Source organism: Abrus precatorius, unplaced genomic scaffold, assembly GCF_003935025.1.
Source record: "Abrus precatorius isolate BTA unplaced genomic scaffold, Abrus_2018 Scaffold9, whole genome shotgun sequence".
NCBI lineage: Eukaryota > Viridiplantae > Streptophyta > Magnoliopsida > Fabales > Fabaceae > Abrus > Abrus precatorius.
In genome coordinates, this window is record NW_020874439.1 from 25114391 (window position 1) to 25127569 (window position 13179).

Genomic DNA, 13179 nt, shown 5'->3' on the forward strand with positions numbered 1-13179 from the left:
TCCCAATTTCCAATTTTCCATCCCTAAAATGAGATAAGAACTTTCTGTCCTCCGAATTCAGTGCTAGCTTGTTTCTAAAAAAGTTAGACATTAGAACGAGAGCCTTCTTGGAAATTTTGATGATACATCGAAACTCCTAGGACAATAAAAATAATTAAACCTTTTATGCATAGCATACGACAAATATACATTTTACAGGTGCCTGAACACTATAGATCACAAGAGTAACAAATAGCTAGCGAGTAGAAGACCAAGATCCCTACCATTATCATTGCTGGGGAACCGAGTACTTACAGGATCATTATTCAAAGGCTTGAATCAAAAACTAATTAAGGAAGGGACGGGGTGGGGGTTGCCTTGGAAGGTATTCATGAAAAAGAACCGGCCTTCAACTTTGGTGTTCTCTGCTTGACAAAGAAAGCTGATAGCACGCTTTTGCTTCGAGTGGGGACATGGACAGTCTCACGCCGATTTGGGTTGTCAAATGACCTGAATGCAGTCAATGGTTTGGAACCCTCCAATGCATCCTGCAGATAGAGAGACTCATCGGTAACTTTTTCTTTTATATAGGAAATTAGCAAGTGACCAGTGTGATAGCACAGGTAAATACAACTCTCAACTCTGAAACTCGAGTTCGAGCACAATGGCTAGCTGGAAAATGTTGTTTCACACTTTCACAGTTTCAAACATTTGGTCGGACACCATTTGATAGATATTGTTAACATTTCTTCTGATTGGATCATACAAGTCAAATAAAAAAAGTACAAGTTTTGAAACAACCCTCCAAAGCTTATGAGAAAGAAAAAAGTTACTTCTATCTCTTAATTTGTGTGTGTTTGACTTGTGTGTGTAAGTATATGTATGTATGCATGTTTTTAATAAGAATTGTTTTGTATTCAAAAAGCATCCACAGCATTGTTTTATTTTCATGTAAAAGACACCTTAATTGCATCTTCTATCTCGTTAATTCCCATAGTGCAACTAATTCTAAAGCAATTTGTTATAATTATCAATTGAAGCAGTCAAACACTCCCCAAGAAGTCATAGAAATTGAGCAATAATTCTTTGTCCTATCCCAGAAAACTAAACTTCTCTCTGCACCCATGTTCATGTCCATACACTCCATACAGCTATACCTAAGCTAACTACTAAAATGCAGTGCTAACTACCAACACGAGCAGTAGCACAAGTCATGGTTATGGAAACATTTCACACAAGATATTATTTGACAATAATAATATAGAGAAGGATCTTCTTATACTTGTGCAAATCTAAAAACTTTTACACTAAATTTAAGTCTTTTATTTAACTTATATTTAATAGCAAGTGAAGTAATAAATTATAACCCGTTAGATGTAAGTTAAATAAAAAGTTCAGATCGAATGTAAAAGATTTTAGACTTATACTAATGTAAGAATATCCTTCCCCTAATAACATTAATAACAATTTAACATTTTTTTTCCTTTTTACTAACTTCACCTAAAGGTTAACAAACAGGTTTTAGAACACTCGCAAACATTTGGCAAAGAATAAGTAAATAATATAATTTGATAATTAAGTATGACACCATCAGGCATTTGCAGTTTTGATGAATATGACACTACCTTGCGTGTGCCGCCCAAAGTATGCATGGGTATACTAGAAGTAGGAACTCCATTTTGTAAGTGAATTTGTGCTGGTGATGATTTCATCCAGGTGCTCTCTTCATTATCTATAGGCACATAACCATGGATTATAAGGAGCTATGACTTGTACATCAAGAAATAATTAAGTTTGGCCACTTGAACTGAATCATTATATAATAGAAGGGATACAATATATCACAAACCTAAAAGATGGAAAACTCCAGAGGCCTTGGTAGAAAACTTTGGATTCTCAATGCTGCAAAAGTAGGTATGATGTGATAATGCCATCTACACCGAGGGTGAAAACACAAACAGAAGTTGTCTAGTACAGCCTCATATTATTGAATTATTAAACTTACTTTGGTGAAGCATGTGAAGACCCTTTTAAGGTAGACTTAGTCTCTGATGCTAAATGCCATGAAAGAGTTTTTGCTGCAGGGGTACCTAGATATAGATTTTTTTTATATGCCAAAATAATTTATTAAAAAGAGTACAAGTAGTACTCAAACAGACATAGGCAAGTTCTATGAAAATTATGAAAAACCAAAGGTACCATGCATCCACAACAGTACCCCAAAGAATTACAGGCCACACCAAACCCATCAAAAACAATAAAATCTAGTTCAAACATAGCTTTATTCTGAACAGTAAACAGTAATAGATATTGGACAAACCTTTCTCTCTCTCTGTATATATATGTGTATGCGTGGATTAATAATATAATATTCACTTCCAAAAATAAAGAAAAAATAATGGCAAAATTCTAGATGGGACAAAATTTTCTCAACTCACCTGAAGATTGAAAACGGGTTCTGGTCTGAAATGGATTCTGTCTTGCATCAACCTGTATGTGTGGACTGAAATGTACCTTTTTATTGACAGAATCTGGTTTGCATGGTTAGACAAACACAGAACCATTAGTAAAAACTACAACTATAGATCTTTAGTGCCAAGAATTACTACCAGATGAACATAAAATCCTGGAGGCCTACTTGGCAAAATGTAGTGCTTGTGATGTCTGGGAATGAAAGCCAACAATTGCTGCTGCCGTAGACCTTCTTTATCAGTGTAAACTTGACATGTAAGAAGTTTCTGCTAGTAAACAAATATGTTACTTCAACTCCAAGTGATTTTTCTATTAAAAGATAAACACAAGGTCTTGCATAATACAATCTTTTAAATGCTTCCAATTACTTAAAAAAGGAAGTATCACATAATTTTTGTGTTTTCATTGAAACATAATATCTTCGTTCTCATTAAATACTTTATATTTTTTTTATCTCTTAACTAGTGTTACAAGGGCACTCGTTAACATTTCCTTAAAACACAATATCTCAAAAAAGTTTGTAACTACCTGATTTAGGGTAGAGATCTTCAAATCCATAGTTGAGACATCCAATGTTTGCTGCTCAAGAAGGTCAGTTAACTTGTATGCGACAGTTCCTAGATGATCAACAGCGTTCACAAGGGCTCTTACAGCATAATCTTTCAGGTTGTCAAGAACCCTAATGCATAAATAACAAAAATAAATTTTCATGCAGTTCAAACACAAAGAATACGTGCATAGAAAATGTTGCTGACAGTGACACAAATTTATATCAGGCAAAAGATTTGGCATGACTGTTATTTATTTAAACAAGAACATTCGTTCAAAGAATTAATATGAAGATTGCTTCTCCCACCACACGTGCGCACACACACACATAATGACGATATTGTTAAAATGATGATTTAGTACCCAAAAAAATGTTACAAAAAAAAAAAAAAATAGTCAATGTTCTTTATGTTTCCACTTTCCATGCCAACAAATCATCATATTGAAAAAAAAATACAGCCCACTCTACTCATTCTTTTTATCCAAGTTTTATTTTATTATATTCAGATATAGCAAGATACATGTAATATACGATGGTAATTGTATCACATATGTGCTATAACACAAATAGCATTTATTAAAATGCCTAAGCAGAATGTAAGAGAAATGTTAAGTCATAACATTTACATCTCTGGTAAGAATCAACTAGAACTCTAGAAGACAACTTAACTAATTGTTTGCCCTGTTTGGGAGCTTCGGCCATATACACAGCAAAGCAAATAAAAAGAAGGGGTTAAGAATGCCTTCAAGAACATGCTTAAAAATAAAAGAAAAAAACGCATTAACAAAAAGAATCCTTACATTTGTTTCTGTTCACTATGGAGATAAGATTTTTCACAGTATTCTGCAGCAGAATAAAGTTGAGGCCTCAGGTTCTTAAGTTCCTGAAATGATCATAAAATGGGGACTAAATTACTGCCAATGCTCGTTTAAAAACATAGCTACGACAATTAAGAAAAAATAATCAAATATTAGCATGAGAAAGTTCACAGAAACTTAGCCTCTCAAAAGGTGATAAATATTATCTAGACCCTATTCAATAGCACAAATTAGCAGCATCATTTGATCTACAACGAGCCACCTCTAGACTTGACCCCGTTGAGTTCAGTTCCAGCCATCTTATTCATTCGAAATTTTAAGTTAAACACGCAAGAGATATCATAGCTTATCCCATAACTGGTATAACTGAGTCATGACCACCCCCCCCCCCCCAAAAAAAAGAAAAAAGAAAAAACCCACCCACCCACCTTTACCTTTCCCTAAAAAGCTAACCCAAATTTCAAGCCAACACAATTGCTTCTCGGGAATAGCATCTAAAATTTTTCAATTGTTCCATTCCATCCCCTAGTTTGAACACAACTACATCCTCATATAACTCTAAAGCATCACCGACTCGAAACGTGTTAATTAAGTATCGACAATTAAGTAATCCACACGCGCGGCGCAAATTAGTTTCTACACCACGGTGACCAATTTTTCCTGCATTAGCTAAACCACAACCACAACCACAAACCTAATAGGAACGCAGTAAGATTCCAAAACAAAGTCCACCAAACAAGTCTAAACAAATGCAGATCTGAACCAAAAAAAAACTCCAGCAAACAAAAAACTAGCTAGAATTCGGGGAGAGAGAGAGGACCTGCAAGGCATTGACGAAGCTCTTGCTGCGCTCCATGGAGACTTCATCGAATGTCATGGCGGAGTTGAGAGGCGTTGCGGTAGGGTGCTCAAACTCCATGGCTAGAATAACGGAACGTAACAAACGCAAGAAAAAACCTCAACAAATGGAATTACAGAAAAAAAGGTTATAGATGGAGCGGAACCGCCATTGATGCTGTTATAATGAGAGCATCATGAATGGGAAATGGGAACGAAGAGAGAGAAAGGAGAACTCGAAGATAGAGAGAGAGAGAGAGAGGAGAGAGAGAAGTGAGAGAGTGGGAGCTTTTTGGAGTTAAGTGGAAGGGAATATTTAATTCAATGCCACGTGGCGGGGTTGTTAGTTGACGCCAACTTCCACTTCACTCCATTCATCGATGAAAAGACATGACTACCCTCGCATCGTGAGTTGACCTCATAGCCCCACATTGGTTGGTCTTCCGATTTGGGAATACTTGACTCTGTAATTATCTATTAATTATGACAGATGGTAGATTATCTCTACTGTCCTTGCGTACTGCCTACATAATTGTTACACCTCGCGTTCGCCACCTAATATACCTAACTATATTTTGTTCAATAATTAATATTTTTTTTTCAGTAATTGTAATAATCCATTTTTACATCATAAACAAATCATTATTGTTATTAATATTGTAAATCGTGCTCGAATTATTGTATTTTTTACTTTTATAATATTTTTGTGTGTATTCACGTATAATTTTAAAAACTTTAAAAATAGTATAAGTTTATTAAAAAATCTAACTTTTAAATTTTGCTTGGGACTTAATTTTTTAAAATAAAAAAATTAAAAAAAACTTAATTAATGATAATACTTGTTTGGAATTTTTATATAAACAAATTATAAATAATTAAAATTACTTTTACTCTTTTATTTTTAAGTTGTTTTGATTTGAAATATTTTTTATTAACATTTTTTCTTTCATATTCTTCATTTTTTCCCTTTAAACTTCTAAACAAAATATTTATGTTATCATTACATTTAATTTTGTAATAACTTGTTATTATTAATAAAAAAATACTATTCATATTTTTTTAAATAAATAATGTTTATATTATATTTATCATAACTTGTTATTATAGCAGTTAAATCTATTTTAGGAATAAAATTTGTCTACTATAGTTTTCTGTGAAGTTTTATTATAAACGTTCCATTTTTTTACACTTGATCCTCTTTTATTTTTAACTAAAAAGCTTATTGATATATCAGTTGTCATTAATTTTAAAAATAACAATCGAATGAAGAGGATATTTTTTATTTTTTTTATATCTGATTCCATATTGTAAAAGAAAGGAGAAAAAGGGTGGCCAAAGTCATCTTTCACTCGACTTTGAAATAGAAAGATTTAGAGGAGAGAACAACTTTTAAACTAATTAAATTATTTATATATATGTATAATATTTTAAGTATATAATAATAATGCGTTTATTTATTTTCTCTTTCTTTCTTTACATAAAACAAATAAAATGTTTTTTCTTTCATTAAAATATTTTTCTTTATCTTTTCTCTCTTCATTTGAATGACCAATAAAAAATAATGGTACTCATATCTCAAAAGACTAAACTCTATTTTGGTCACGAGTAAAAAAAATATAGTTAATATTAAATATTGTAATGCTATATATAATTAAAGCTTAAACAACATTATTCAAAGGAAAAATTTGTTTGATAAAAAAATCTTCAATATTTACCATGAGTTTTATATCTATCTCATTCATAACATACAAATTATTATTTGAAATTCACTAAACAAATGTAATATCTTTCTGTACATTTTTAAAATAAATAAAAATATAAAAGTGAAACAAAACAGAGTCCCTAAATTATTTTCTTCTCAAGATAAAAGGTAGAAGTGTAAAGACAGAGATTTGTTACCCACCAATTGGCAAGGTCTGGATCTAGATTTAGGTTGTCTTTCTTTTTCTCAGAGCCGGTATGGTCATGTTGGTACCTAACTCATCCTCATCACACAGTTGTTGCAATACCTTAAATTATTAATATATTATTATTATATTTTTATAATATTAACATGTTATATTTTTCTTTACTTAAAAAAGAGGGCTTGAAAGCCCAACCAAACAACTAAAATCTAATACTCTAAACATCCAGACAGAAAAAATAATAAAGAGGAAAGGGGTGATCTATCCAAATATAAGGGCCACAACACTCAGCTCAAAATTTTGTAAATCAGTCAGCACATTGATTAATTTTTTTATATGCAAAGTTAAATCTAACAAAATTAATTTATTTTAACAGAAATCTAATATTAAAAATCAGAAAAAAAAAACTTATGAGTATTAAAAAGAACACTCATTAAGTTAAACTTTTTATATTTTTCTAACATTGTAATTTTTAATTGCAATACTATTTTATAATTTTAATGTTTTAAAAAATTTATATAATATATTTTTTAAAATACCTCATACGCAGTATGCATACTATAATTAGTTAAAAATAACATGTATTATACGTTAAACACATGCTGAAGTTTAATTGATAAAACTAATAAACACATCAATACTATCAGATACTGAAAACACTTTTGAATTTGCCTTATCATAATAATAATAATAATTAAACAAATTTACAAATTATTTCTTTCGCTAAATTAATTAAGAAGCATGAAAAAAAAAGAACTTCATTGAGCGACTTATTTTTCAAACTTTTTGGGACAAAAAAAATGATGCCTCATTTTAATAAAGAAAAAGTTGTAAAAATTTGTCAGTACTTATAAAGAAAAAACTTACATTTATCTCTTTCGGAAGAAAAGAGATGAGACTAAACTGTGATTTTTTGTACGTAAGACTTTGTTTTGCTTTTCTTTTAATTTAAATCGAAGTTCTTTAACAGAATTAACTATTTTTTTATAAATATATCTAACTTAAAATTAATAACAAATAAATCTTATATTTTCGCTTTATATAATTTGTTTCACTTAGTAATAATAATAATATAATATATGCCCACGCCCCCACTAATGGTCTCAAAATTTTCTCACTAATTATTGTGTCATTTCATTATCATCCCTGCCCTTTCTTTTTCTCCACATCTCATCTTTATCCAATTTCTCTACTTCCCACTCCAAAAGTTTTGTACTTTTTTGTTTTACGATGAAGAAAACCAAGACCCCAAAATCATAAAGAAAATCGAACCAATCGCATAATTTTCCTCTTAATAACTCAATAATTCCAACAGTCAATATATTATTAGTCTCCTCTCCACTCCAATAGTTTGACATTTTCTCGTTAGATTTTTTCTTCTGAATTCATAACTTTTCGTGGGACAAAAAAAATCCAAACTTTTCATGGCCCTTCTAGTCCACTCCCCTGAAATGTCCGTTGCCCCACAGATTGCTTATAACCCTAACCCTAAGCTGAGCAAACTCCACAGCTTCAAACCCTACTGTGTAGGGTCAAAGCGTGGGGTGAAAATTTCTTGCAAAGTGAAAGATATTGCGGTTTTGGATTTGGGTTTGGAGCAGAACGTGAAGTCGTACGGTCAATTTTCGGTTCCGGTGAAGCAAGGGTTGAGGCAGAGCGAAGAGGAGAAGGAAGAAAAGCAAAATTACTATGTGAATGTGGGATATGCCATCAGAGCTTTGAGGGAGGAATTCCCTAATCTCTTCTACAGGGAACTTAGCTTTGATATCTACAGGTTCTCCCTTCATATGCCCTTTCACTTTTCTATCCTAATATATTATTATTATTATTATTATTTTTATTATTATTATTATTATTATTATTATCAGGAAAATGCAAATAAGTGCTTAGTAAGAAATTATTATTATTTATTAAAAATCATTTTTAGTATATTTTAGATAAGTTTCTTTTCCACATAATGTTTTACTATCACCGAGGCTTGCGGGACAGATTACTTTAACGGTCAATTTTCTGTTATTGGTAGTTTTGAAGTTTTGGCAATTACAAGTTTTATAGCAATTGAAAGTTTAATGATACATGCCCTTTACTTATAGCTTTACTTTCCTTTCTTGATTATCAAAATGGAAGGTGCTAAAGTGTTGTATTTTGCCTACCTTTATCTTGGTTTCTGGTTGAGTATGTTGGTGTTGTAATTGGTTAATATTACATCATGACTTATATCACTTTATTTTATGCCAAGGGTAGTTGCACTTGTTTAAGCAACTCTCGACTTGAATCCTTAGCATTGCATAAATGGAATCAAGAATATTATTGATTAGACTAGTCAAAACAATAAGAGACACTGTTAATCTTTTACTTGAATTAATAAAATAGAGATAACTACTGTTGTGAACCTTTTTTACCCTCAAATTTATATTTTCCGCAAGTTTTGGCAACTTCATACTATCCATCAATAGAATTTAGCTGAATGCATATCTTTTGTGTTTATCTATTTATTCTTTTTGCACACTTGCATGGTCTTTTTCCCATGAGTGTATTCTTTGCTAAGATATGCTAAATTTGTTGACTATAACACCTCATTTTTTCAGGGATGATATTGTGTTCAAGGATCCTATGAACACGTTCATTGGCATTGATAATTACAAATCTATCTTCTGGGCACTACGATTTCATGGCAGGATGTTCTTCAAAGCTTTGTGGGGGGACTTGAGCAGTGTATGGCAGCCTGTTGAGAACATCATCATGGTTCGTTGGACTGTTCATGGGATCCCACGAATTCTATGGGAAAGTCGAAGTAGGTTTGATGGAACCTCTGAGTATAAACTTGACAAACAAGGCAAGATTTTTGAGCACCGGGTTGACAACATTGCTCTGAATTCTTCTCCTCGGTTTAAAGTGTTGGGTGTGGAAGAATTGATTCAATCTATTGGTTGCCCCTCCACCCCAAGACCAACTTATTTTGAACTATCTTCACCTACTAAGGAAACGTAATGTTGCTCAAGTTGTTCAAGAAGTTTTGGTGTAAATTGTGCATATTATGGTAAACAAAACATTCAGCAAGCTCGATATATGGTACCTTGCTTGTCATATAAAGCTGTGAGAAAATTGTATTTTAACATAGACTTGGGTACACGATGTTATAGGGTCATAGATGTTAATTATAACTAGTTTTAAAAGCTCTGTATCTAATGCAATTGCTACTTATGTCTTCCTTTATCTATAGATTCATGTAAAGCCCTGTATATAATCCATGCTTCTCACATCTATCTCCCGTTGCTACTCAACTGAACATGAGAAATTGGATTTGATCCATGTATGAATGTAGATAGTATGATTATTTTTAGAATAAATTATCTCCGTGATCAATGATTATAAACTAATGTAACTTCATTCCTCTTTGTATCATTATGATTTATGAAACAATCCTATCTGTTTATGAGAGTCTACAAAAATAACTTATAATTCCCATATATTTTTGTAATAAACTTAATTTAATATACATATTTTTTTTCATATTTTTGGGGTCAGAAATCAATTTTGTCATATAAATTAAGAAAATAATATAAATTTAAATGGGCCGAGCCCAAATTCACAAGTCTGCGTTCTTCTTGGGCTAGGCATCAATGAAGTACAATAATTCTCTCTCGCTTTCTGGTACAGTTGTAATAGCTGTAACTGCAACCATGGCTACGAGTTCCATTTCATCGTGTTCGTTTCGATTGGTCACAAGCAGAATCCCTCTTTCCCTCTACGACAAATACCCACTCTTCAAAACCCCAACTTTTCTTCTAAAACCTCAAAAATCCCCCTTCTCCTTCAAACTCATCTCCTTCGAGAGACTTCCAACGAAGTCGTCATCATCATCTTCTTCATCCACCACTTCTCTCCAACCCATTGAAGAGCTTCCTCCGAAGCTTCAAGAAATCGTGAAGCTCTTCCAATCAGTGCAGGAACCCAAGGCGAAGTACGAGCAACTGCTCTTCTACGGCAAGAACCTTAAACCTCTCGATGCCAAGTTCAAGAGCAAGGACAACAAGGTCGAAGGTTGCGTTTCACAGGTTTGGGTCCGAGCCTACCTCGACAACGACAAGAATGTTGTCTACGAAGCTGATTCCGATTCTGTCCTCACCAAGGGTCTCGCTGCCCTGCTCGTTCAGGGCTTTTCGGGTAGGCCTGTTTCCGAGATCATTCGAGTCACGCCCGATTTTGTCACCCTTCTCGGGTTACAGCAGAGTTTAACTCCTTCTAGGAATAATGGGTTCTTGAATATGCTCAAATTAATGCAGAGAAAGGCTCTTATGCTCTATGTGGAAGCTGAAAAGGGTGCTGAATTGAGCTCAAATGAAAGCCCTGAATCAAAAGCTGATACCTTTGTTGAGAATTCAAGTGGTGGACACAGTTCTGAAGTTGATAATGCTGTTACACCATCATCATCACCTGGTTCAGATGTTGGTTTGGGTTCTGAGGTGGATAGGAATGAGGATGTTGAATTGAGAGGGAGGGGGAAGAGGATTAAGGAGAAGCTCGAGAAGGAGCTTAAACCTATTGAGTTGCAAGTTGAAGATGTGTCTTATCAGCATGCGGGGCATGCTGGTGTTAGAGGCAGTGATGGTGAGACCCATTTCAATGTTAAGGTGGTGTCTAAAGAGTTTGAAGGGAAGAGTTTAGTTAAGAGGCATAGGCTTATCTATAGCCTACTGCAAGAGGAGATGCAATCTGGATTACATGCCTTGTCAATTGTGGCAAAGACACCATCTGAAGTTGGTGAAGGATGAATATTCACTAGGCAGGAAGAGAGGTCAAAATTTTCTCCTTTGTACCTGTTGTGTTTGAGGATGTAGTCATTTTGTTTATTGAATCAGGGGGTACTTTTTATTTGTTCAATACTCGTTTTGTTTTAAGTATAGTTGGTATCTTGTGTCATTACACTGTGGAATAATTTACTTGCTGATGAGTTTTCAATGATTTAAGGGTTTATGTGTATTCATGAAGTTCAAATAGTATGAAGTTAGAGTTCTTGAAGTTGAGTCTTTCATTCCAATACTGTAGTTCTTAATGATTATGAATGGCAGTCCTCATATAGATAGAAGAAACAATGCTAGCTTGTTACAACATACGCTTGCCCACTAGTCAATTATCATTTGTAAACTTATAATTGGAAACAAAAATGAAATCATAAAATTAATATTTTCAGGCACTTAGCCCCTTTGTTACATATAAAATTTGAGCTTATGTATGTATATGTTAAAGAAAGACTTTGTAATTTTCTCACTTTAAAATCTCTTTTTCCCTGGACTTTGGTGCAGAATTGTAATGCCTTTAAGTTGATTTTTTATTAAATTTTTGTTCTTCCTATCCATGTTTGAATGGATTGTATGTGGAATTTTAGCCTCAGGTATTTTTTTCTTCATCATTTGGAAATTATACATTTTAGATTTTAGAATGAGATGTTAAACTCTGGCCAATTGATACTGGTGTTAACTTGTGCCGGTGAGCAAAATAAAAATCAGATCGTTATGCTTTTTGTAACTTTTAACACATGAACTATATAGTGGTGGCATATTTACTAGAAATTTGATATCTCTTACAAAAATGCTGGAATAATTTCTGGTATTTGTAGGAATCAACTAAGGGGGAAAATTCTCCTGATGAGAGTAAGGATTCCATTGCAATTCTAACATAGAGGAAATAACGCTCCTTGGGAGATGAAGGATTCAAATGTAATTCTAAAGTTTTGAGCAGATTATGACATACTATCATGAGTAAATTACATTGACACTCTGGAGGTATACGAAACCTTAAAAAACACACTGGTTTTTATATTGCATTGACCTCCCTTGATTTTGTTATTTTGCGTTGCTTTTGCCGGGGGTCTATCTGTCTGTGTATAACAAAATAAACCAGCAGTCTCTGTCTTAGAAATTAAATATTGGCGAGGTAAATGTAATTTGCTCTGTCGTCATCTATGCATTTTGTTTATCTTCCATTTGTGGAAGTTTCCCATTAACATATTGTGGACTTTGTAGTGAATTTAGTCCAAGAGTTTCTCTCTCTGCTTTGCTCCCTGAAAAAGAAGCATTTGGCTTTCATTGCTAGACCTTCGATTGTGAAAGACATGTTAGTGACTTAGTGTCCTTTAATAAGGCCTTTTCTCATTTGGTAAGGTTGACTACATGATCAAAACAATATTATGATACTCTATTATACATCTATAAGTTAATTGAAATGCCCATGGTTGGGAGCATTTTTCCATGGAAGACTTGGGTACCCTTTTTGGCCAACAATTTTGTTTACTATTGACCTGTCGGAGATATGAGTCCGAATATGAATCTTCCAAAGATGGTTGCTGGTCTGCAATAGAGAGTGGGCTTGTTAATAGAAGGAATGCTAAGATATGATGAACAGATCTGCCATGTCCTGCTTGCTTTGTGCTATTGCTGTCCGTTTATTGACTAGAGAAAACTATAATCTATATTATGTGGTATATGGTGCGATTGGTCTCTTGAATTTCTGTTTTGTATGTATCTCTTTTCCGGAACAAATAATTTTTGCAATTAAAATCGCACACAGGATGACATGTTAATGTAAGCATAGAAATAGAGTAAAACTTTAGGCTGTT

General features: G+C 33.2%; 3 protein-coding genes across 4 annotated transcripts; 2 read left to right on the forward strand and 1 right to left on the reverse strand.

Annotated features, from left to right (window-relative positions):
- Positions 1-55: 55 nt before the first annotated feature.
- On the reverse strand, positions 56-4943 carry LOC113850092 (protein ABIL1). Of its 2 annotated transcripts, XM_027480456.1 has the most exons (9): positions 4640-4943; positions 3802-3884; positions 2980-3130; positions 2618-2717; positions 2418-2510; positions 1985-2069; positions 1829-1881; positions 1605-1711; positions 59-527 (listed from the first exon to the last, which is right to left on the reverse strand). In XM_027480456.1, the coding sequence occupies exons 1-9, from the start codon at positions 4736-4738 to the stop codon at positions 369-371; spliced, it is 930 nt and encodes a 309-aa protein (XP_027336257.1). In that variant the 5' UTR covers positions 4739-4943; the 3' UTR covers positions 59-368. The 2 variants fall into 2 exon arrangements, with proteins under 2 accessions (XP_027336258.1, XP_027336257.1); XM_027480457.1 differs by lacking the exon at positions 3802-3884 and having other exon boundaries at positions 56-527; positions 4640-4901.
- Positions 4944-7665: 2722 nt separating this feature from the next.
- Positions 7666-9960, forward strand: LOC113850250. The gene is made up of 2 exons (XM_027480708.1): positions 7666-8334; positions 9149-9960. The coding sequence occupies exons 1-2, from the start codon at positions 7985-7987 to the stop codon at positions 9549-9551; spliced, it is 753 nt and encodes a 250-aa protein (XP_027336509.1). The 5' UTR covers positions 7666-7984; the 3' UTR covers positions 9552-9960.
- A 238-nt stretch (positions 9961-10198) lies between these two features.
- LOC113849730 (sufE-like protein 1, chloroplastic/mitochondrial) lies at positions 10199-13010 on the forward strand. Its single transcript, XM_027479845.1, has 2 exons — positions 10199-11358; positions 12803-13010. Exon 1 carries the CDS (start codon positions 10244-10246, stop codon positions 11333-11335), a length of 1092 nt encoding a protein of 363 aa, XP_027335646.1. The 5' UTR covers positions 10199-10243; the 3' UTR covers positions 11336-11358; positions 12803-13010.
- Positions 13011-13179: the final 169 nt, after the last annotated feature.

Excerpts from the sequence above, each read along its gene's own strand:
- LOC113850250 (XM_027480708.1), top strand. The coding sequence starts at position 7,985 with ATGGCCCTTCTAGTCCACTCCCCTGAAATGTCCGTTGCCCCACAGATT. Across the intron at positions 8,335-9,148 it reads CTTAGCTTTGATATCTACAG|GGATGATATTGTGTTCAAGG; the intron begins GTTCTCCCTTCA and ends TCATTTTTTCAG.
- LOC113850092 (XM_027480456.1), bottom strand. The coding sequence starts at position 4,738 with ATGGAGTTTGAGCACCCTACCGCAACGCCTCTCAACTCCGCCATGACA. Across the intron at positions 3,131-3,801 it reads CATAGTGAACAGAAACAAAT|GGTTCTTGACAACCTGAAAG; the intron begins GTAAGGATTCTT and ends TTTATGCATTAG. Across the intron at positions 2,511-2,617 it reads CAAGCACTACATTTTGCCAA|ATTCTGTCAATAAAAAGGTA; the intron begins GTAGGCCTCCAG and ends CATGCAAACCAG.
- LOC113849730 (XM_027479845.1), top strand. The coding sequence starts at position 10,244 with ATGGCTACGAGTTCCATTTCATCGTGTTCGTTTCGATTGGTCACAAGC.